Consider the following 24,304-nt stretch of genomic DNA (forward strand, 5'->3'; position numbering starts at 1 on the left):
GCACCTGGTGTGGCCTGACGCCTCCCGCCTTAAGTGAAGTGTGAAGGGCCTCCTGTTTCACACCGACCTGAGATGATACTACCCCGTGGAAGCCCGACCCCTTCTTGGTGAGGTGGAGTAGTCGGTGGACTGGGGCTGCCTCTTACAGGTCGCCCGTTGCCCTAGGATTTGACATTCCTTCCAAGTCACAGTGATGTATTCTTCTCTTTGGCTTGAAGAAAACAAATGGAATCCCTAGTGTTTTGAGGCCACTGGATTGGTGAAGCCTAAGGATGAGAAATGATGTTGCCAAGGGGCCTCCACAAGATCCTTAAAACCACACTCTGACTGTGGCCCTAGGGACAAGGACTTAGTGCTCTCACAATCTAGACAGCATAAGACAGCGCCTGGACAGAGTCTTGCCTATGTAAACTGAGGTCAATCCCAGTCAACACATTATCTTCTCAATTTTGAACCCTGGATCTGTGAATATATAATTGGTTACAGACATTGTAAAGTAAAAAATGGCAATGGGGAAGGATTGAATCTATTTTCTTAATATGTGCTATGCAGATAGACTTGTCTTTTGATATTTTTCTAAGATTCAAGTTAAAAACATCATTCCAAACTATATCTCAAAAGAACCTGACAACTGAAAAGAAAATGTAGTTACACATAGAGCAATGTCTTAAGATTGGATAGCTGGTTTAATAAACTATGTTTCAGCCAACACAGTATTCCATTAATTTCTGAAATTGTGATAAAAGTTTTCTTAACAGAACGAAGTTGGACAAAAACCAAAACAATACAAGTAGGACAAAACATTTGATACAGAGGAATAAAGATGAAGAATCTAATTACATGTTGCAGAAAACATGAAAAGATTAATAAAATAAGCAAAATAATTTTAAGTTTAGTTTTCCTTAAATATTCTTAGATTTCATACTCTGATAATACAAATATTAAGGGAAAACATCTGTATTTTATCCTTGGCCTCATAAAGCAAAAAGGGATGCTGGATTCAGATGTAAAGTTTAAAAAGATTTTTACAGTTTTTAAGTCACCAGATTTACTTTTAAAAGACACATCTAAATAGTCCCGATTCTTTTCTAAATGGTTTAACAGTTGTCACTGCTCACTTTCTTTACATTAAATTCCAATAGCGATAGTGTTGTAACGAATGTGAGAAAAAGAACTGAAAAGATAAAAAAGGCAAAAGTTACCTACTCCGGTGAGGTGTGAAAAGGCTCTCTCTACTTTATTCTGGGTTCTCTGAGGTACTTACTTAATCTCTGCTTCACATAAACTTGACACTGAAAACTTAACTCTGGATTTAGGTTAACAAGAATAGATTCTGAACAAAAGAACACTCAAAACAATTTAGAATATTTATATTTCTGTTATCTGAGCTTAAAACTAATAGTTTTCATCATGCACTGATGAGTTTTCTAGTTATTATTAGTGAAATCCCAATGAGAGAAGTCACTTCCCCAAGAAAGGTAGGTCCCTCGTGGCCAGCTCAACATCCCTGCCCATTTCTGGAGTGTATACCATGGATTTTAATGTTCAAAATGACACCAACGATTTTATATTTATAATTTGGCATTCATTTCTCATAGGATCTATTTCAGAGAAATGTAAATGAAAAATCAGACTTTAAGTTTGTTCAGCAGCCAAATTAAGCCAGGAAAATGTAGAAATTAGGAATACTGCTTACTAAATAGGATTATTAAAGAATTTAAGAGACACCTCTTCGATTTACTTGCAAAGGAAAGTCAACTTGATCTGAAGCTTTTTTGTTCAAAGTATGTCATACCCAAATTTTAAAAGGTACGTGATCCAAAAGCTTGGCTATTGTTAGAAATTAACTGACACTTTAAAAAATACCTACCTTTAGAGAAGGTGAGTAAACAGAACATTTGCACTACCTTTATTAAACAACTTAACCTGCATTTTAACTGGCAGAATACCTTTATGAATGCAAAGAAAAGCTATAGGGGAAGGATTTTTGTCATATTAGTAAAAATGCATACTTTGGTTAGGGTATTAAAATAATATGAAAACAAGTATCTGGAGAAAATATCTTTATAAAAATAATTCAATAAGACATTAAAAAATTACCAAAACAGCTAAGTTTATACCTCAAGCTCCTCAATATCTACTGACAGAGGTTGCTGCTTCTATTAGAAGAGAAAACACCAGCTATGCAATCAATTGCTGCCAGGCTATTTCCAACTCACAATATATATATATTTTAAATACACCTGCTCTAACAGATGAAGTATATCACCAATGCAAGACCTGCAAAGAACCAAAACCTTAAAATTTTGCTCTAAATGTTTGTTTTAACTCATTTAAGACATCTGAGATACATTTTTAAGACAGGGCAGAGGTATGTATTTTTTTCCCCAATTCATACAGAAACAATCATATTTTATGAATATAATTATTAACATCCCTCCTACTTCTGACATATATTAGGTACAAAGAGCTATGAACCCAGTGTTTATAAAGAATATTTCAAAATTTTCCTAATATAAGAAATATAAGAAATTCCATATTCGCATACTCTATTTTGTGCAAAACAAAATCATACATTTATTTATAGATCTCAAAACAGCAAAATAAAAATGAAATTGAGAAAATTGCTCATTTTTCTAATTTAATTTGAAATATAAAATGGCAGTTTCTTCAGAAAGAAAAGACTCACATGAAATTTACCTTACCTGATGGTTTATGTTCTATGAGTACATTTTATAAAAATCAGAAATCGGCTTCTTTTATGTTAAATTGAAATGAATATAAGTGTAAACGAATAACTTTCTTTTAAGTAGTAGCAAAAAGAGTCAATAATCCTTTCAAGAAAGAGACTATTTCATTTCCTCCCAACTTGGATTCACCATAAAAACGATCCACAAATGATATTGGAACCTAGTTAAAAAAAACATATACAGAACAGTCAGTCTTCAAAAAAAGTAGAAAGGCAGCAAAGTAGTTATATAATAGAAATAGTAGTAGTCCTACAAAGAAAGTCCTTCAAAGAAGTTCAGATATAGGGGAGGAGTCTTACAGCAACTGTGTGTACCTCCAAGATTTAAAAATTAACCATGCATTTCAATACCTAAAAACAGGTCATATGAACCAAATCTATATAACTGTTTTGGAAAGTACTGGTCCTGAACATTAAGTTGGTTTACTCAAGTTCTAGGCTGAATTTCAAGGAAAAATTATACCCCAAAATTTTACTTAATTCTTTTAGTTATTAGTCAAATTGAGCCTTTTAGCATTATGTTAAAAATCTTAAATATCTAATATTTAATACCTAATGATTACAGATATTCCTCTTCCCCCAACTTACTCTATAATTCCCAGTAATTATTTACTCAGAGAAGTGGGCACATGTGACTCATCATTCATTTTAAAGTAAGTAGCTGTTGGCTATGACAATGGAAAAGCTATGAAGAGACCTGTCCCACTACTTTGGGCTTGTCAGAAGAAAGGGCCCATAGTATGGACAAGATATCAGCAACTTTTAATTATGTAAAAGCAAATGCTGCTTTCAGTTAATGTTTTAAACTTCATATGCCAAATGTATTCATTTGAAAGTGATATGAATTTTCAGTCTTGAGAGTGTGACCTTCTAAACCAGTGGAAGCCTTCCATGTTAGTTTTGTAACATGAAAGTTAAACTACTTCTTATAAAAAGCCTAAACCTTACTGTTTCTTTACAAGGAATACAATATACTATTCACCATCCATCCCGTACCTCGCCAATTGTATAATTCATCTGTCTTGCCCGAACAATCATCTCCATCTGGAAGACATACCCCTTAGAAACACATTTTTCTATTAATTTCTGTAGAACTTCCTTTCGGTATAGCCTGTAAAAAAATAAAATTGTATCTGAACACATTGGATAAATACACTTGCCTACATTATCTTGAACTTTCAAAAAGTTCACTGGTAATTAAAAAGCCTAAAAATGTCACTAGTGGTTTGTATATGGGAATTTCTCACCTTTGATGATTACGGTACATTTGTCCTGAACCAGAAAAGTCATGAAATATTTTGCTAAATAATTTAGAAAATGGATTCTCAATACCTTTTAGAGAATCTTCCTACTATCAAATCATTTGAAAACATTCCATTATTTATAGTTTATAAATTTTCTTAAAATTTACTTTTCAAATTGAAAGAGAAGAAAATGTTCCAAAATACCGGAATAGAGTTGACAGAAGATGTGGAAGTTATTATATAAACTAGATGGCAAGAATGAACCTGGTATTTAACAAGATCTTCCTCTCAGCTGAGATTACAGATAGGCGTGTATAATGGATGAATGCACAGTCTAACTTTAGATGGACTGCAGGCCAAATACAGAGCTCACCAGGTTTACAAAATAAAACAGAGGACCTGGGAACTCTAAGGCCTATGGACCAGTCCAATCACTTCCTTCAGTCACTCTTGGAATAATATGGATTTACCAAGGTCTGAAAATGATGAGTCTGTGGGTGGAGAGGCAGCAATTTCTACCTCCTCCCCCTTTTTTTAGGAAAGCAAGCAGAGGCAATTTGGCACAACTTTGTTCTTTTCAACTGTTAAGGTGAGCTGGATCTCTGATGCCTAAGGGTTTAACCTGTAACCCATTATTTCCTCAGAGTTCCTCTAAGGCTACTCTACCTGCTGGCTTTGCAAGCTCTTAAGTGGGCATGAGACGACACACAGCATAGTGTGTGCACTCCTTTACCCAAACAGGTTTCTTAAGAATTCCAAATGAAGTAAGGAGAATCTGATGGTTGTAATATTTACTCAGTGACACTCACTGAGCAACATACTGTGTTTCAGGTACATTTTTATACCTTGGTGTTTTAGCAGTGAATTAAAATTTAAATAGAGATATACAATATGTCAGACTGTGTTAAGCAGGGGTGAAGGAAGGTTGTGATTGTGGGGTAGGGAGGACTAGGATAGTGATGGTCCAATGTTTTAGCATTACCTTTAAAATTGGGATTAGGCTATTAGTTCTTTTCCTTTAAGAAGTCATTTTATTCTCCTTAAGAAAAGTCATTTTCTATGACATTTATTTCTCCTCACTGCACCCTATGGCTAATCAGGTACAATTACATACATGAAGCCCTATGACCCAATAAATGGGACAGTTAGGACCCAGGTGGTATTTGCTATTAAGGCTTTATGTCACATTGCACTCTTTTTGTAAAAGGCACATGCCTCCTAAATAGAGGGGCTTTATCTAATGGTAAGTTGCACCCTGCTGCATGTACTTAACAAGTCACTTACCCTTTTGAGGAGATGACTGTTCAACTATTTTGAAAAATAGTCAGATTTTTAACTGACTTTCATCTGTGTATGGCTGTTCTGTCATCTGAGTAGAATACACTCACATCACTGCTTTCATTACATGAAATCCAGAACTCCCAGGTCTTCCTTCCCCACCCCCCTTCTAGTCCCCACACGACTCCGTGCACAGTGAGGAACCCTCACTCCATTGCTCTCCCGGCTGTTTTTTCCTCCACAGCATAATCCCCATACAACACTGCCTATAGTTTATGTAGTTGTGGGTCTTTGCCCATTGGAATGTGTAAACTTCATGAGGACATGAACTTCTGACTCTGGTTCAATGCTTGGCACTCAGTAGATACTCAAAATTAGAGATAGGATGCAGTGCTTCATAAAGGTGAGGGGGCCCCCTTTGATGAAGTAATTAGGGAAACCAGGCCAAAAAGCAAAAACCCTTCCTCCATAAGCAGTGGACTCACCTTGGATCTTCATTCAAAACAATCACACTCTTGGTCTGTAAAATCCACATAGACATTCCCTCTGCACAGAGATTTTGTGAGTGACATGATTCTTTCATTGTTGCTATGTAGCTAATCAGAGATCTTAATCAGATAATTTAATTCCTTTGCCTTAAAGGAATATGTAAGGCCCCCTACCTTTTATATACCAAATTCTGCTCTCTAGTCAATTTACATTTTAATTCTAGAGAGGCTTCATTTTCATTTTGTCTTGACATATAATTTGTGATGGTTTCTCTCTTAACTTAAAAATTTCTTTCTCTGTCGCTACACAGATGCCATTCAACGGACTTGCAATTACACTAGAGGTACTAGTTGCCTTCAGCCGCCAGCTCCTAATTTAGCATTTTTTGTTGTTGTTAATTCTGACACTTAAGGACCCAGATTTTCATGCTTTAAATGAAGGGCCTAGGAATCAACATTTAATGGAACAAAGCAAATATTGGTAATATAAATCATTAACCAAAGCATGGGATTTGGGCCTTAGAGTAGATGAACAGATATTTTGTAGTTTTAGAGATTAAAAAAAAAAAAAAGCTAGCAACTTTAGTCTTCCTCATTTGGCATGGCAATACAAAGCAATAAAGAGAGACAATAAAAACAAACAACCAAAAAACCCAGGGAACTAGAACAGTAGGCTTTGGTCTTTTTTTTTGATTATCTGGAGAACAAGGAAATTGAATAAGCTCTAAACAACATTAAAGACTTTAAACTTTTCTGCAGACAAGCAGACCCTGCAGTCCCCCAAGGGGCCAAGAACTGAAAACGTTAACAAGCAACCAGCCTAAGCCCTGCCTTCAATGACCTTTAAAAAAGTGTCTCCCTGAAGAAGGTGCTTAGAATTCAGCTTTCTAAAAAAAAAAAAAAAACTCAGAACAAAATGGAGTAGAAATGTAAATAAATGTAAAGTATTTCTTTGAAATAAGCCACCACAAAGCAAGAAATTTAGGCAAGAAGTTGTAAGTAGTAGAAAATATAAAAGTAAGCATTTTCACTGTACCTGAAACTTCCTGTTAAATCAGATGCTCCCGGTCTCAGCAAAATCTGAGTTATAAAATTGGCCCCACGGCTGCCAAAGAAAATAATGAAATTTTCTTTAAAAAATACAGTTTATAAAACAGAGAAGCATGCAACAGCAGAGTACTGAAAATGCCACATTAATTCCACAAATGTGACACTAATAATCCACTAGAACAAAGAAATTTTTAGTCAGTGAAAGATCTAATACTTCTCATTTTTTTTCAGAGAACACAGGGAATTTTATTCTTTGAAAAGTGAAATTTAGAGAGGCCCTATAAAGCAATTGTTCCTCCAAACTTGGGGTCAGTATGAAAGGAGATTTTTAAACACCTCATAATTTTTACCAAGTCACTATTTAGAAATAAGAACACCTGTGAAACAGCAAAAGCGACAGGGATTTGGCAATGAGTTTCCTTTTCAGATTCTAATGAAAGGACAAAAGGATTGTTTTCAACTAGGTAATAGATAAGTCTCCATAAAAATGGCTTTTTGTTTGTTTGTTTGTTTTTTCCATTTAAAGAAGTAGTGGAAGAGGATTCAGGGTTTGGGGAAATCTCTGGCAAATGACCTCAGGCTCATTCCATGACTTTAGGTTATGTGTTTCAAACACAACTATCAACCAATTACAAGCTATTAGTGACTAACAGCTATCACTAACATTTCAAAAATACATCAAAGTGCCTAGAGAAAATGACTTTTGTACTGCAGCTACTTTAGTGTCCTCAGATTCAGAAAAAAGTTTTCTGGGGCAGCCTGGAGAGAACAGTTTCTTTCCAAAGGCAAGCAAACATCAAGGCCCTCTATAGGAAAGATTTTCTTTATGCACATAAGCACAGGGTTATGTAGATGACATAGGTACAACACTGGAATAAGGCTAAAGAAAACAAACCGTTTCCTCTTTAATTTGCTTCTAATAACTACAAAAAAATTCCAAGACTGTTTCTCCCTGACTCCTCCAAATTGGATTAGGCAAAGGAATGAAAAAAAATATAGATTTATATATATATACACATACACACAAGATTTGTATAGCTATTCAGGTTTAAAGTTTTAAATTGGGGTCCCTTAATTAAAATGCAGATGAAGTCAGACAGACCTGGGTTCAAATCCAGCAGTTTAACTCCAAGGCAGTGCATACATTAACAACTGATTAACAGATAAGTTGTAATGTGACCCTGACTGGGCTTCCCTAACTTTAAATAATAGCTGAATGACCAAATTCAGAGAGGCCTTAGAGATCATTCATTCATTGGTCTCAACCAAGGCTGCACAATAAAATCATCTAGGGGCACTTGTGAAAAATTCTGATCGTTTTGACCCACCTCTGGAGACTCTGATTCAATTGGTTGGGAGGAGGAGGGAAGCAGTTGTGCGTATTTTTCTCCCTATGTGATTCCAATATTCAAGCTGGGGTTGAAAACCTCTGTTATCTAATGCCTTCAACTCACCGGAGAAGGTATTGAGTCTACTAAATGTTTTAAATGACTTGCCCAAAGTTCCATGGTTGGTTAAGAGGCAGAGATGAGGTTGACTTAACAGAATCTTCAACAGAATGAAATGGGCAATAAAAATATTAATATTAGTAAGGATTTCTATAAATGTTATCCATTATTAAATAAAAAGGAGTTATACAGACCCTTTACAGATAGAAATCCATCTTCCCAAGAACTCTGACAAGTAGGTGCAGATTAAATACGATAAAAAATTCTCTGCAGCTCTTCCCATCAAGAGGTGGATTCTATTTCCCCACCCCTCAATTATGCAGACTTGCTCTGACTAAAAAATTGATGCTGTTCAAGCCTAGAGCCTAGGCTTTAAGAGGCCTTGCAGCTTCCGCCTCTGTACTTTTGGATGCTGCCCTGAGGACACCATGTAAAGACGAGCAGCCACGTGTAGGTCTGAGGTGGCTAAGCCAATAGTCCGCACCAACTGCCAGACTGTGACTGAGGCCGTCCTGGACCCTCCCGCACAGCCCACCCTGCAGCTGCACGAAGCTCATGAGCAAGCCCAAGCCAGCAGAGGAACCTCTGGCCAACACCCGGGAACACAAGAAATAATAAATCAGCGCTGCTTTAAGCCACTAAGCTTTAGGGTAGTTTGTTATGTAACAATGGTGTAATCGTTAACAGTAAATTTTATTTCCATTTTATGATGAAGAAAGTGAAGGTTAGAAAAAGTAAATGACAAGCAGGATTTGAACCCAGGCATGCCTGACTCCAAAGCCACTACTTTATGCTGCTTAGTAATAGTTGAAATCCTTAAGTATCTTATTTACTGAAAATGATAAAAATTAAGTATGGTGAGTGAAATAAGCCAGACTCAAAAGGACAAATACTGTTTGATCTTACTGATATGAAATAATTAGAATAAGCAAACTCACAGAACAGTATCTAGAATATAGGTTACGAAGGGATGGGGTGGGGATAGGGAATAGGGAGTTATGACTTAAACTGTACAGAGTTTCTATTTGTAATGACGGAAATGTTTTGATGGTGGTGGTGATAGCACAACACTGTGAATGTAATTAACAGCACTCAAGAGGAAATGTTAGATTGTATATATGGTAATAGGATAAAACACTTTTAAAAAATACCATGGACTATAGTTAATAGTACAATGACAAAAATGTGCTTTCAACAATTGGAACAAACGTACCACATCAATGCATGGTGTTAACAATAGGGTGGTATATGGGAATCCTGTATTTTACACGTGGTTTTTCTGTAAACCTACAAATTCTCCAATAAAAAAAAATAATAATGTAAATATGGGGAAAAAACCATACTCTGTCCAAAATACAAACGATCAGTTCACTTAAATCAAAACTAAAGATCTAGTAGATAATTTTTGCTGAATCAGACCATTTCTAACAAAGTTCAAAGGTTTATGTTGATTATTTCCTTAACGTAAAACATTCAAAATAAAATCATAGGAAATATTGTAAGACGTTACATGCGAATATTTATTTTACTGGAATTTATAGTCTAGTCCCACAATTTCCAAGGAAGCATGATAATGTAATCCAAATACTTGTTATCAACATATATGCAGTAGTTACAGAAATGATGGTACATGTATATACCTGATTATTTTTCTTTTTAAATCCCAGCCATATACACCTCCATTTCCTTTGTAGCGAGTTCCAGAGACAATGTCAAAATTACCCTCCTTTTGCTTCCTGTAGGAAAAATTAGCTATCAATTAGAAAAAGCCATTAAACTTTGAATAGTTATTTTCATGACCTACACAAATAGAATTTTTAAGACAAGCATAGAAAAAGCACAATGCCAACAAGACAGATGGACTTTACTAATGAAAGAGCTTCTTCCAAAGCAGGGGTTCTAAACCTGATTCTTTTTCCCTTAGTTAATTTTTAAAACTACAAAATAGTGCTATCTGCTGATTCCACCACATAAAACCACCCTCAAATGTATAAATAAAATTATTTTCCCAATTATGATCCCCTCCACCCAAAGTAAACAATGCCAACAGCCCAGTATCCCCCCAGACCTTTCTCTTTGCTTAAAGAACATTAATCAAAGACATGCATGCCCCTAGGGTTTTTTTGTTGCTTTCACAAAATTGGAATACAAAAAAGTATATTTTGCAACTTGCTTTTTGTTAGTTAACAACATCAACAGATCTCGCCCATTCCTTTTACTACTGCAAAACATCCCACAGAATATTCAACCCCTCTAAGCCTATTGTTTCCCTGGTGGGCCGCCCTTATACCACCACAATGCAACATTCTTATAAACATATATTCTGATATTTAGGCACTCCAAAATGGAACATAATGGAATTGCTAAAGCAAAGCTTGTATTTCTGATCTGAACAGATAGCCAGAAATTAATTCCAAAAAGGTTAATAGCAACCCATACTTCCTTCAGCAATATATGAGTATGCCATTTTCTACCATTTTCATTGGCACTGGATATTACTGCTCTAAAACATTTTAATTTTGACAAACTTATGGGTAACAAAATAGTAACACATGGTTACTTTAATTTACATTTCCTTACTACATCCCAAGGAGAACATCTCCTCTTCTGTTTATTAGCCAGTTGGACTTCCTCTACACAGGGCTTGTACCTTTCACCCATTTTCTACTCTCCTGGCTCAGTTTCCTTATCAGGTAAAAATGATTTTTGAGTATTAGAGAAATAAGCCCCTGTGATTATGGTTTTTTTTTTTTTTAAAAGGGATCCAGCAAAAGCTCTCAGAAGTGACTTTATGTAGAGATCAAAGGATGAGAAAGAAGCTAGCCAGTAAGGAACAGGGAAAAGGCATTCCAGGCAAAGGTAACAGAACTTTATGTGAACAAAGAAATGGAAAAAGTATGTCTGTGATGTAGTAAGCAAAGGGGGAGGGACACAAGATGAGTTCAGAAAGGGTAGCAAGGGCCAGATCACATAGGGCCTAGAAGCGCAAGGGAAGGAGCCTGGATTTTTTCCCATGTGTAATGAATGGGAACTCCCCAGAGTATCTGCAATAAGGGAATGACATGATTTAATTTTATTTTTGGACATTTGGCTTATATTTAGAACAACTTCCAGAGGTATTTTCAGGTCTCTTGGGTTTTCTAAAAATATATTCTGCAAAGAAATATTATTTTGTATCCTTTACCAATGTTTATACAAAATTCTCACTTACTATATTACTTAAAATCTCCATGTTGAATGATAGCTGGCATTCCTATCTTGATGAATTTATTGGAAACACTTCACCATTTCACCGTTTAGTATGATGGTTGTGTTAGGACTGGGTCATCTTTAACATATTTAAATAGCTTCCTTCTATTTCTACTTAAAAATTTTTCTAGGAAACAGCCACTCAATTTTATCAAATACCTTTTATAGCATCTAGACTTAATAATCATGCTGCTTTACTGTGATAAATGAACTATGTTGAAGGATTCCTGATGAACCCCTCTGCACTCCAGGAATAAAACCTACTTGTTTCTGGTGTTTTAAGATGCAGAGCTTAATTCCATTTAATAGCGAAGACTTCTGTGGTGTGGAAGAATTTATGTAACATACAAATTATCTGTTGATTTGTTCCTAAGGGCTCCTAAAACACACAGTCACATATCTAAGTTCATATCTTTATGCTGGTTATATTTGTGATAAAAACTTAAAACAGCATATGCATTTTTAATTAATGAATGAAAAATGCAAACAAATCTAAAACCAACATAAAATAAATGATTTGAATAACAATTCTTTCAAACATTAGAAAAATACCTACCTAATAAATTCAGGAATAAATTTTGGCTGAAATTCAGAAAGAAAAACAGTACATCAGTAAAATAGGCTAAAACTATCATAATAAACTAATACAGAAAAATGCCACTTACATGGTGTGAGAGATCAGCATCCATAATAATTATGTAGTTTCCTGTAGCATGTTTCATTCCATGTATATATGCAGTTCCTAAATACACAAGTATTTGTTTTCATTAAGGAAAATCACCAGAAATGTTTACATATACATATGAATAGGGAGGAAACTGTTAAGCACCTAAAAAGCCTAAGTTAATCATTAAAAGTGACACTAATAAATTGGTATTTTTCATCCTAAATACATATAGTTCACATATGTTACATATATAAACAAGGTAGCCAGCCTCCCATCCCCAATTTGGATGCTGATTTAACAGAAAAGATAACATCTTTCAGTTTAGCAAGGAAATGGTGTAAAGTTTTAGATTGTATAAAAATGATCACATTCTCATGGTTTTAAAAAAAATCTTTATGTTGGTGCTTCCTAAGTGTCTACCCACACTTCTCTGAGCACCAGATTTACACATCCTGCTTCCTGCTTGATGTCTCCACTTAGAGACTGCAGAAATCTCAAACACAACATATTCTAAAACTCAATTCCCGATTCCCCACTTCTCAGGAAATGGCACTACCAACTATCGGATCACTCCATCCATAAATCTACCGCTGAGCCTTGATTTCCTGCCTTTACCACCAATTTCTAACCTATAATTAAGTCCTACAGTTTCTATATCCAAAATATTTCTCAATTCCATTCTTTGTGTTCAACTTCACCTTCTTCCCAGCCATCATCTTCTGAATCTTGGACCACAACCTACACCAAATCTCCCAGCTTCTGATTCCCAACACTCCACACCCTTTTCAATAAAAGCTACCCAGAAAAAGTGTCCTCTATATTGTAAGCCTACTACACTAAGCCTTGCCCTGGTATTTGGGGCCCAAGTTGCTGCTAACAGTAACTTTGCCACTTTCAGGCCTAATGGTCCCTCAGAGACCTGGCAGGTAGGGGTAACTGGGTGGGAACAAGATTTGGAGATTGCTGAATTCTCCAGACCCAAACCACCACAGTTTCTTACTATCAGGCTAAACTCTTTCAACTTCTTTTGTTAAAAAGTGACTATCCATAGCTTTTTGCATGAGTCACTAACTGATCAGTAATTCTTGGCTGCTCTCATGGTAGTTCCCAGAAATTACAATCATAAACTACTTTGTGGATTCAGATATTCCAAACATTTTGATGATGCCAGGAAGCTGATCGTCTTCAGGATAGCAAATATTCAATTTTTAAGAACTGTGCTTTCTATAAGCTCCAATTTTTCATTTAAATCATATAAACTGTGACCAACAGTAAAAATAAAGGCATTCCAATTATTATCTTAGAATTACTAGCTAAGGTGGTATGCTGGTCCGAGACGTTTGCCTTCAGATCCCTTTCTGTTCTGAACTGCAGGGAATTACATTGACCAGGTTCTTTTGTCACCTGGCCTCTAAACAGTTTGGGCCAATAGGAAGTATAGGGGAGAGACAGCAGGGGCTGGGTATCTCCCAGGGCTCCAGCTCCTGCAGGTTTTCCCTACCCCACTCTTCCAAGCTCCTCTGGGTAGCTCCAGTTTCTATGCTCTGAAAATATCATCTCTTCCCATTGTTGCCCCATCCTTAGGGGTAGTAGCAGCCCACAGCTGTCATCAATCTCTACGTAACCTCACTATTCCATTTGGCTTCTCAACAATTACTTTACCTGTGTAACCAGATTCCCAATATCAAATTCCCTATATTGAAAGATTTACAGTGGCCCTGACTGATACAGGCAGCCTAAGTTAAACCATTTAAATGTCATTAAGACCAATTAAAAACCATCATAGTAAGTTACTGCATTTTGGACCTCTTCTAAACTGGGAAAATACACATTGGATAATCTTACTAAAGCAAGCAGCAGGTATGAGAGGTGGGAGGTTCTACCTTACCTAGTCCCAACTTTTTCTCTCGTGGTCTTAAAAGCTGTAAGAATAAGAAACAACATTTTAGCTCAAAAAAACAAAACAAAACAACAACTTACTAGTTTTAATTTTATTCATATAACTGCCTACTCATTTTAATAGAAATGTAATTGAATTTATTAGACATTTAAAAAACAAAAGAACCAGATACTGAACATTTTCCCCCCAAGGTATAATAAAAGCATTTGGTAATAAACCAAAAGTAAGTTCAATAGAGCTTTTGAGGGAAAACAGTATTCTTTCATGCCACCACAAGCAAAATTTAAAACCTTTTTTTCTGATGCCACCCATCATACTTTAAACAATATACTTTTACATGTATTACTTGATTTATCAACTTAAACATCCGTCAATTCCTTCCCCTGAAAACTGAGATTTAACTCACTTATTCCATAGCTTTTCTGAATATTCAATAGTCATGTTTATTTTGTCAATTCCTTTTGTGATTTTAAATGTTTATACCAGTCTGCTCCCATCAATTTAGTATCTCGTCTTTATGCTTGCATTTCACTTCATTCTCTCCTGGTTCAATGACATGACTTTAGGGTAAAATTCCTAAAATAAAGGTTGAATTCTCTCTTTTCTTACAATTTGTCAATTACTTTCTGTATTTTTTACTTCACAGTTGGACCCTGACTTTGGTTAGCTTTTTCCATTTTGGCTGAACACTTAGAGGAATCAGGTAGACTCGCTAGTGACCATTCATCTTATCCCCTCTGCATTTGCCAGCATAAATAAGCAGGCTGCCCTAAACTGCAAATCTCTGAACACGATACTGTCAGTTCAATTCAACCAGGAAGGATTAATTTTCTATTACATGCAAAGCTTTCAGGAAGAAAAAAGATGGATAAAATACATTCCTTCCCTATAGCTCATGTAGAGGAGAAACAGACGTTCATACAATTATCTATGATTACAATTTACTGAACACAATTTTTAAAAGATATGTCAAACCACAGCCAGGTTTCATTTTATTTTGTGGCTGAAAATCAACTGATTGATAAGATACTGATAAAATACTGACCCCATCGAGTACCTGCCCTGAAAAAGCAAACATTTTAAAGTTGATCTGAGGTTTTCTATAACCTTATGTTTAAGGTGGAAAATATTTCTTTTTTAAAAAAATAAAGGATAACTGTTACTTATAACTTACAGACTGTTCAAAGGTTTGCATAAAAATATTAAACAACAGTGCATTTGACAGATAACCGTGAAACAGTTACAAGAATGAGGTGATCTGGTGATGGGAAAGATCACCAAGATATACTTAACAAGTTTAAGAATGACACAGTAAGATTTCTTTGCTGCTTAAAAACAAAAACCACCACCACATTACCTAACTGTACAGATGGAGACACATACACTTATGCACAGAAAAGGTCTGAGGGAATACACAACCAGTTGACCTGGGTCTCCCCTGGGGAAGGGTCTGGGATGAGGGTCAAGAAATGCTCATCAAAGGCAACTTCAGCTTTGTTGGTAACATTTACATTTTACAACAAGAATATATTGATGTATTTTCTTATGTAATAAAACACTTCAAATTGTTTCTATTTAGTGTGCTTTACCCTTTCTCACCTCTCTCCCCTCCTCACATCAGTCTGATCGCCTGTTTCTGGAGGGAGGACTCTAGATCACACCGCCTTGCTACCCTACTAATCTGCTGTGTGATCCTGGGCATGTGAAGGGCACAAACAACTTTACTTCCTAGGGTAGTCACGAGGAATAAGCAGTGAATTCTTGTAGTGCTTGAAAGGGTGCCTGGCACATACTGTTTATAAAGTATGCTTACCATCACTGCTTATAAAATACTATAGTTTATTTGACAAAAATCTTATTTTGTAAAAAATTGTTGTAGAATATCTTGAGAAAAAAGACCTAATAGAAAATATTCCAAAAAACAGTTAAATGAATGTACTTAAATACAGAATCAAGATTATATGCTATGTATACAGTTTTATAAGCTGCTTTTTATACTTATTACATCAAAGATGAGTATTGCTGAGGGTCTTGAGAAGATTGTCAGATGGATGACATTTCAGAAAAAAATATCAACTTATACTAGGCTCAACAGTATTTGAATGGACCAATTTACCATACTCTAAATGCTGGGTGTTTTTGCTTGAACAGAAAGGAGGAAAAGAGAAAAATCTTCAGGTAAGAAAGGATAATTGTACCCTCCTCCTATTCTGAAATTCTTTACTTATCAGTGAGGCTCAATATTTTTTCATATTTAAGTGGCAGCTGTGGTAAATATGTTATCTGAGGTATTCTGTGAGGTTTCAATACTCATTTTTCTCCCTACCCCCCCCCCCCACTAAACATAGATGTCATTTAAAAGCAAGTTAAGTGCATTCCTGACATGATTTCATATTGTTAAAAAAAAAAAAAAGTTCTTGTTTTATGAACAATCTGTTCTTGTACATTGTGTTGGGGTACTCAACTCTTTGTTAGAGATGGTATTTTAGGGTGGACAGAAGTTTAATCTCTCAATCTTAATGGTTAGGTTTGATGTTTTAAAAATAATGAACATACATTCCTTATTATCAGAACAATTGTAAAAAGTACAAAACTATAAAATAATGTCTAAATATAGGTGACTTTATCTGTTCTCAAGTTGCAGGATGAAACAAACCACACGGATTAAATATAACAGAAGCATTCAATATAGAAATGAAGTTTTCCACAATCTTGGACTCCCCCTACCCATAACCATTGTTAACAGTTCAGAATATGTGCCCCCAATTTTTTTCTTCGGTCTCATCTCTGCCACTCATTAGCTGTGTATCCTTGAAAGTGACTTAATCTCTAGCCTGTTTCCTCATCTACATAATTTTTAAAAATCTATTTTCCTTGGCTTTTTTTCTGAAACATTTATTTCAGCCAGTTTGAAGGGTAGCTGTCAAAGCATATGTGCTAAATACTTCATATGAGGTATTCAAATAATTATTTAGGCCCAAAATATCAAGAGTGCTGAGGGTTAAGAAACCCTGGTCTATACAACCTACAAATAAACACCCAATGCCTAGAATACATTTTCTACTCAAATCTGTACCTATTTGTATGCTTCTGGCCCTAGAATTATCCAAAGTAAAGCTCACAAGTATACTGAAACATTTATGGATTAAACTCGAGTAATCCTCTATGTTCTTGATAAATCCTAACCAGTAATTAAAAATAGAATTTACAAAACCATTATAAAATGAGCATTTGCCTAAGTTACTCCTGTGAGAGAACAACAGGCTTCAAGGTACAATGGGAAAACCTGAAGTTTAGGAGTCAAAAAGACAATCTATCCCACAAAACTATTATGCTCTAAAAAGTTATGATCCAGAAAAGCATAAACAAAGTTGCAAAACATTTACCCAAATAAAAAGGAACCACACACACTTGAACCTGAATTTTGAGTTACAACTGAAAAGTGACCCTCCCTAAGCACAAGTTGTCAGTTTCAGGCAGTATTTTCTATTGAGAATACCTAGAGAAAGGGAGCAAAAGGAAGATTAACAAAGACACATACTACTAATTGCTATCCAGTTCCATAATATTCCTTGTCAATTCAGTATCACGAATTGACAATTTCCCTTCAGAAAATATATCTGCAGAATCAGTCAAAGAGTTCATACAAAGATTCACTATTTTGCTGTAAAATTACCACTGACCCAACAAACCAAAAATATGGAAAACTCAAGCACAATGAAAATGCATCTAAATACCAAGTCTGTAAGTTACTCCTTAACTTTTCAGTTCCTACACAAATAGACAGAATTTAACCATTGTTCATTTCTCATCTTTCGCCTACATAAATTCCCCTACACCATCCATATTGATGCAAAAATGTTCATATAACTTACAATTTTGTCTGACCCATAGATCTTCTCCAACTGTTCAGCAACTTCCTGTGTTCCATCTGGACTTCCATCATCTATGATTATAATTTCATAGTTGATTCCACTAAAATTAATAAAAATTTAGTTTAGCTTTTGGAGACAGTGTTCTCAAATCAAAAAATAACAGTTTAAAAATGACCAACTTCTCACCAGTATAAGTAAAAGTTTATTGCCATATTTAGCCACTAAGGAAAAGTTCAATTAAAACAACTGAAGAGGAGATGCCAAATACTTAGTACTTTATCTCCAAACCCAATATGTTGTTGGAAAATATTAGCATTAAAATCCTGAGATATTAAAATATTCTCATATAGAAAACATAATCTTTAATTAAAATATATATGTAGGGAGGTATAGGGGAACTCTACTTCCTGCATGATTTTCCTGTAAATCTACAAATGTTCTGTTAAAAAAATTTATGTATTGTATAGAGATAGAATATCATATGGAATTTTATTTATCTACTCTGGGAATGGAGACAGAATTGTAGAACCTTAATATCAAATCTTAAATTACATATTTCAAAAATATTTTCAACAGGCCACCCAAATGGATTGAATAGTTCTGACTGATTATTCTCTTAAATTTAATTCCAAATATATTTAAATAATCAGTAATAAATCTGATTTAATTTCACTTTTTAAAAAAAGCCCAGTTTAGACTGATGACACAATCTTTTAAGCCATTGTTCCATATTATATGCTATTATCCCACAGCATCAAATGAAAAATCAACACAGTAGAATTATAAAATATTTCATAGAACTACAGAATTAATGTTACTTTCCAGTAACTTCACATGATAGTTTCTACTCTAAAAACAGCCACCAGTATTTGATGGAGAAACACTACATGGATGTACACGTGATCACCATCATGTCTTCCTTTTCTAAGAAAAAAAAAAAAAAAAAAGACATTCTTTTCATTAACTTTATTGGGACACTTGAGGGAAAAGAAAAAGGAGGCATAGCCAACCCCCCAGAATACAACATTCTGTTTCTTTTTGGTCTTGTTTTAAGAAACATAAGCAAGAAAATCAACCAGAGAACTTCACCTTCCCACTGTACCTTAAATTTGGACACAGAGCTTTACCTGCCAAAATATACGATGATTTTAGTAGAGAGACCTCTTACAGAAAGAGAAACACTTCATAAACAAAATGGAGTCATTCATAAGCAGAATTACTCCCCACCCCCAAAATAAAAGCGCCTGCACCACCTAAGGATAAGGCAGCTTAAAGGAGTCAAACTGAGCTGATTTAGGTAATTTGACTGCATCTGAAAAAAAGTTTCCTTTACTTCATCTTGATTAAAAAAAAATCCATCCGGAAACCATTAAAAGGTAAGTTACACTAGATAAAAAAAAATTAAAAATTAAGCAAAAATATAAACTCAGAAGACAAATTGCAACAAGATCAATTACATGACAGTTAATTTCCCTAATTTGGAAAGAGCTTGTAGAAACCAAGCTAAAATTTTAAACAATGAAACAGAAAAAAAGATATAAAAAGAAATTTTAAGGGGCCATGTAGGTAAGGACTGTTATCTCACTCAAAGAAATGCAAATCAAAAAACAGCAAAAACGTTTTTTACCAATTAGCATTTCCAAAAATATAAGTTTAATAATGCTCAGACTGGCTGGTTGGTGGGGAAACAGGCATTCTCTTAAAACTGCTTAAGTAATAAACCGATACAATCTTTTTTGAAACAAAGATTGTCTTTCAAACAGAGGTGTAAGTTTTAAGCACCTCTGTTGACCCAGCGATTCTACTGCGAGGGCTTTGCTTCTGGGAAGTATGCATACTTTCGCTGACAACATTCATTTAATAAAGGAGCCCTCACTCTGTGTCAAGCACTTTTCTAAGCGCTGGATATATGGTATGAACAAGGTCTCTGTGCTCATTTATAAAGCAAAATCCAAAACACAAAACAAACTCTGGAAGTAATGTGTCCAATGAAATGACCCGCTTAAATAAGTTACAACATAGCCATATGGAATATTATCCAAATTTCAAAATAATCTGCTAAACTTGTATGTGCTGCTACGGAAAGCTCTTCAACGACGAACAGTACGACCCCATTTGTGTAACAATAAGACAAATCCAAACTCCAACACCACCCCCACCTCCCTAGTTCCTCACAATCCAAACACCCACCAGTTACCAAGGTAGAAACCCCTCTGCTCTCTCCTCTCCACAAAGGTTATCCTCCCCAACAGCAGCCCCCCCAATCCACACAGATCAAGCCTCGTCCATACATAAGCGCTCGGCACCGGGGAGGGGAGTGAGCGCTCTCGCAGACTCCCAGCTCCAGCCGCGGATCCTGACCGCCTAGAGAAAGGAGTGAGGTCAGGCCTTCAGCCTCACGCACTTTTAAGAAAAGGGTGTGGGGGAGAGGGGTGGTGTTATCAAGATACCGGAGGACACAAATGAGAACCCGGGACGCGGACAGAACTCTGTAAGTATCCACCTCAAGCTTCCCTCCCAGCGTGGCCTCCTCCCCGAGGCTTCCCGCTAGAGCCGACGAGAAGCCGGGCAGGGCCGCCTCGCGCTGCCAACGGCCGACACCCAGGCTGGGGAAGCCAGCTCATCCCATTCCTCGGGGAGAGCGGCCGGGCGCGCTACCTCTCGGAGAAGCTTTTCTCCAGCAGCCACACGATGAGCGGCAGGTTCTCGCGCTCGCTGTAGGTGGGCAAAAGCACCGAATACTTGTCCTGCCGCGAGGCGCGTCCCCCCGGCTCCCGCCGAGGCCTGAGAGGAATACGACTGTCTTCCATGGAGGCCACGGCGGAACTGCGCAAGACGCCAGAAGCGGGATGACATAAACTCAACGCGAGAAGCGGACAGGTCGGACTGTACCAAATTCGGGGAGGAGGACGGTCTGCGTTGGTTTAAGTTTCTGTTCTCATAAGGCTCTCTGTATGGCACTGGTGTAAAAAGTAAAGATTTATGAATCTTTTAAGTGTGACCTAAAGCCTCATTCAGGCAATATATATGTTAATCCCTTTATTTTCAAGTTCCACGACGCTCTTTAGTTTATTCCAGTCGCTAGAAGGAGGAAAGCCGGAAACGGAAATATCTTTCCCAACTTCCGGAAGGAGCCGACATGGCTGCCAGCGAGGAGTTGCTCGCCTTGAGGGCTGAAGTCGCCCAGCGTGAGGAGGAGCTGAGTTTCCTGAAGCAGAAACTGGCAGCGGCTCTTTTGGCGGAGCAGGAACCAGAGCCAGAACGGCTTGTTCCGGTGTCGCCGCTGCCGCCGAAGGCCTCCCTGTCCCGAGACGAGATTCTGCGCTACAGCCGGCAGCTAGTGCTGCCTGAGCTGGGCGTGCACGGGCAGCTGCGTTTGGCGGCCGCGTCCGTGTTAATCGTAGGATGCGGTGGGCTCGGTTGCCCACTGGCGCAGTACCTGGCAGCAGCCGGCGTCGGCCGCCTTGGCTTGGTGGACTACGACGTGGTAGAGATGAGCAACCTGGCCCGCCAAGTGCTGCATGGCGAGGCACTGGCCGGCCAAGCCAAGGCCTTTTCGGCCGCCGCCTCGTTGCGCCGTCTGAACTCGGCGGTGGAGTGCGTGCCCTATGCGCAGCCCCTAACGTCAGACACCGCGCTAGACCTTGTCCGCCGTTATGACGTGGTGGCCGACTGCTCGGACAACGTGCCCACTCGCTACCTGGTTAACGATGCGTGTGTGTTGGCCGGTCGACCTCTCGTGTCAGCCAGCGCTCTGCGCTTGGAGGGCCAAATCACGGTCTATCACTATAACGGCGGCCCTTGCTATCGCTGCATCTTCCCCCAACCGCCCCCAGCGGAGACGGTAACCAACTGCGCGGATGGCGGGGTGCTCGGCGTCGTAACTGGGGTGCTGGGCTGCCTGCAGGCACTAGAAGTGTTGAAGATCGCTGCCGGTCTGGGCCCCTCTTACAGTGGGAGCCTGTTGCTCTTCGATGCCCTCAGAGGGCAATTCCGCTGTATTCAGCTGCGGAAGCGCAGGCCCGACTGTGCAGCTTGCGGGGAGCGGCCCACTGTGACTGACCTGCAAGACTATGAAGCCTTCTGTGGCTCCTCAGCCACAGATAAGTGCTCTTCCCTGCAGTTGCTGAGCCCAGAGGAGCGCGTTTCTGTCACCGACTATAAGCGACTTCTGGATTCTGGGGCACCCCACCTGCTGCTGGATGTCAGGCCTCAGGTGGAGGTGGACATTTGTCGTTTGCCTCATGCCCTACACATCCCTTTGAAACATTTGCAACGGAGGAATGCAGAGAGCCTGAAAGTCTTAGGAGAAGCAATCCGGGAGGGGAAGCAGTGCACACAAGAAGGGGAAGCACTCTCCATTTATGTGATTTGCAAATTGGGAAATGACTCCCAGAAAGCCGTGAAGATCCTGCAGTCCTTAACAAAAGCCCAAGAGTTAGACTCTTTAGCAGTTCAGGACGTTGTGGGGGGCCTCATGGCCTGGGCTGCCAGAATTGATGGCACATTTCCTCAGTACTGAGGGGACTGTTGTGTCTGACCTGAGAAAGTTGAGATTGTTATATTACCTCAAAGATAAGTTCATTAGCATTTTTCCATTAATGTAGGAAAGAGTCTGGGATTTTACAATATCTGTTAATATGTGTACTCCTTTTAATAATGGGCTTTCTGATTGTAATTATTAATGGGTTATGATACTGTTTTTGAGAACCCTGTTGTTTTCTCATCACTTGGAGCATGTCTTGAAACTGGCTTGTAATGTAAGGGACAGGATTTTGTGTTTTCAACTGTAGAGCATTTACTTGACCTGCTTCTCCCCCTACCTCCCACACTCAAAAATTCTCTGGAGTTTTTTTATGAGGAATAATGAACTTAATATTATCAAATCCATCACAGGTAATATACCTAGGGGCAATTTTTTTTTTAATATGACATTCTTTGGGTCTGATTTTTTCTTCAGTGAATAGACTATATCCTATGGAAGTAAGTGTTTTGCTATATAAGTTTTAATTATCTGGGAAGTGGTCACTATGTTAAAAATTTTAATCCTATAAAATCTTTACAGTTTAACATGATAAAGACAACTGCCTCTGTAATCTGTCAATTTCCATTATAAATTGCAAGTATTGTCAAGGTAATAGTAAAGATACATCAATTGAAGTAATACCTTTGCCTTTAAGTTTCAGGAAAAATCTGGAGTCAGTTTGGAAAATTGGGAAAGCCATTATTGTGCAGGAGTGGGCAAGTATTCTGCAAATAAAATGGTTTTTGACCTAACTCAAACATTTCATGAGCTACCATTTCTGAGGGTACTCAGAGTGTGAGAGAAAAGTTAATTAAACCAGCCCAGAATTTGCAAGTTAAAATAGGATAGATAGAGTTTACTATGAAGTCCTATGTATAGATACTGATTGGTTTCTAATCTTTAGTTCAATTATTCAGAATTTTTAAAAATGTACAAATTGTGAGTTATATAGGTGTTTTGCTTCTGCCTTTTGTTGTCATTTGTTGGACAGATTGCTGAAGGTAAGGAAAGAGAAAAGACTTTATCTTAAAATGTCCCTTCTTTGTGGCATCTTGGTTTAAAAGGTAGCATAGTAGGGTGGCATTGATAGAAGATACTTTTGCTATAATTTTTAATTAGCAGTATACTTACCCCTTGCTTCCATAGAGAGAGAGGCCTTAAGCAAATAATCTAGAATTTAACAAAGAAGTTCAGATGAGTTGAAATAGTTGACTCTTCAGTACAATAAAACTCCCAAGCAAGATTGGCTAAGTGTAAACAGTGTCTTTACAACTTTGACTTTGTTGCCAGCTAAAGCAGACTACCCAGCAAACTCCTGCCTCCCACCTTCTTCCTTGCTGCCAGGGCTGAAAATGTCAGACACTCCTTTTCCAGCCTTTCTCAGCAGCTGTTGAAGGACCTACACTTCTACACAATTTCTGCCTTCAAATACAGTTCAGATCGGTTCCACTTTTTACTCTCCCCACTGTTGCCACCCTAGGCAAGCCGTCGTCTCTCAATCAAATTTTAATAGCGTTTTAGGAACACACACACTCTATATTAGTTGCATCATTAAGTACCAATCATACTGTTGATCCTAGGTCTGAACAAGGTAATAAAAGAGGTACCTGTGTATAATAGGGACCACCACCTCAGGAAGTTGATGTTTTTTAAATGCAATTTTATTAAGATACATGCACATGCCATACAATCATCCAAAGTATACAGTCAGTGTCATCATATAGTAGTGCATTCATTATCACAATCCATTTTTAAACATTTTCATTACTCCCAAAAAATAAAAAATAAAAATAAAAGTAAAAAAAGAACACCTAGATCATCCTATTCCCCC

At 37.4% G+C, this 24,304-nt stretch overlaps 2 protein-coding genes across 3 annotated transcripts; one reads left to right on the forward strand and one right to left on the reverse strand.

Annotated features, from left to right (window-relative positions):
• Nucleotides 1-672: 672 nt before the first annotated feature.
• On the reverse strand, nucleotides 673-20,769 carry DPM1 (dolichyl-phosphate mannosyltransferase subunit 1, catalytic). 2 transcript variants are annotated; one of them, XR_005213210.1, is made up of 10 exons: nucleotides 20,607-20,769; nucleotides 17,949-18,048; nucleotides 14,062-14,095; nucleotides 12,172-12,248; nucleotides 12,063-12,088; nucleotides 9,898-9,993; nucleotides 6,796-6,864; nucleotides 3,746-3,860; nucleotides 2,706-2,910; nucleotides 673-1,174 (listed from the first exon to the last, which is right to left on the reverse strand). XR_005213210.1 is itself a non-coding variant. In XM_037812370.1 (9 exons), exons 1-9 carry the CDS (start codon nucleotides 20,756-20,758, stop codon nucleotides 2,806-2,808), a joined length of 774 nt encoding a protein of 257 aa, XP_037668298.1. In that variant the 5' UTR covers nucleotides 20,759-20,769; the 3' UTR covers nucleotides 2,049-2,805. The 2 variants fall into 2 exon arrangements, 1 of the variants encoding a protein (XP_037668298.1); XM_037812370.1 differs by lacking the exon at nucleotides 673-1,174 and having other exon boundaries at nucleotides 2,049-2,910.
• Nucleotides 20,770-21,078: 309 nt separating this feature from the next.
• MOCS3 (molybdenum cofactor synthesis 3) lies at nucleotides 21,079-23,231 on the forward strand. The gene has a single exon (XM_037811567.1). The coding sequence runs from the start codon at nucleotides 21,088-21,090 to the stop codon at nucleotides 22,468-22,470; it is 1,383 nt and encodes a 460-aa protein (XP_037667495.1). The 5' UTR covers nucleotides 21,079-21,087; the 3' UTR covers nucleotides 22,471-23,231.
• The last annotated feature ends 1,073 nt before the right edge of the window (nucleotides 23,232-24,304 follow it).

Source organism: Choloepus didactylus, chromosome 19, assembly GCF_015220235.1.
Source record: "Choloepus didactylus isolate mChoDid1 chromosome 19, mChoDid1.pri, whole genome shotgun sequence".
Lineage (NCBI taxonomy): Eukaryota > Metazoa > Chordata > Mammalia > Pilosa > Megalonychidae > Choloepus > Choloepus didactylus.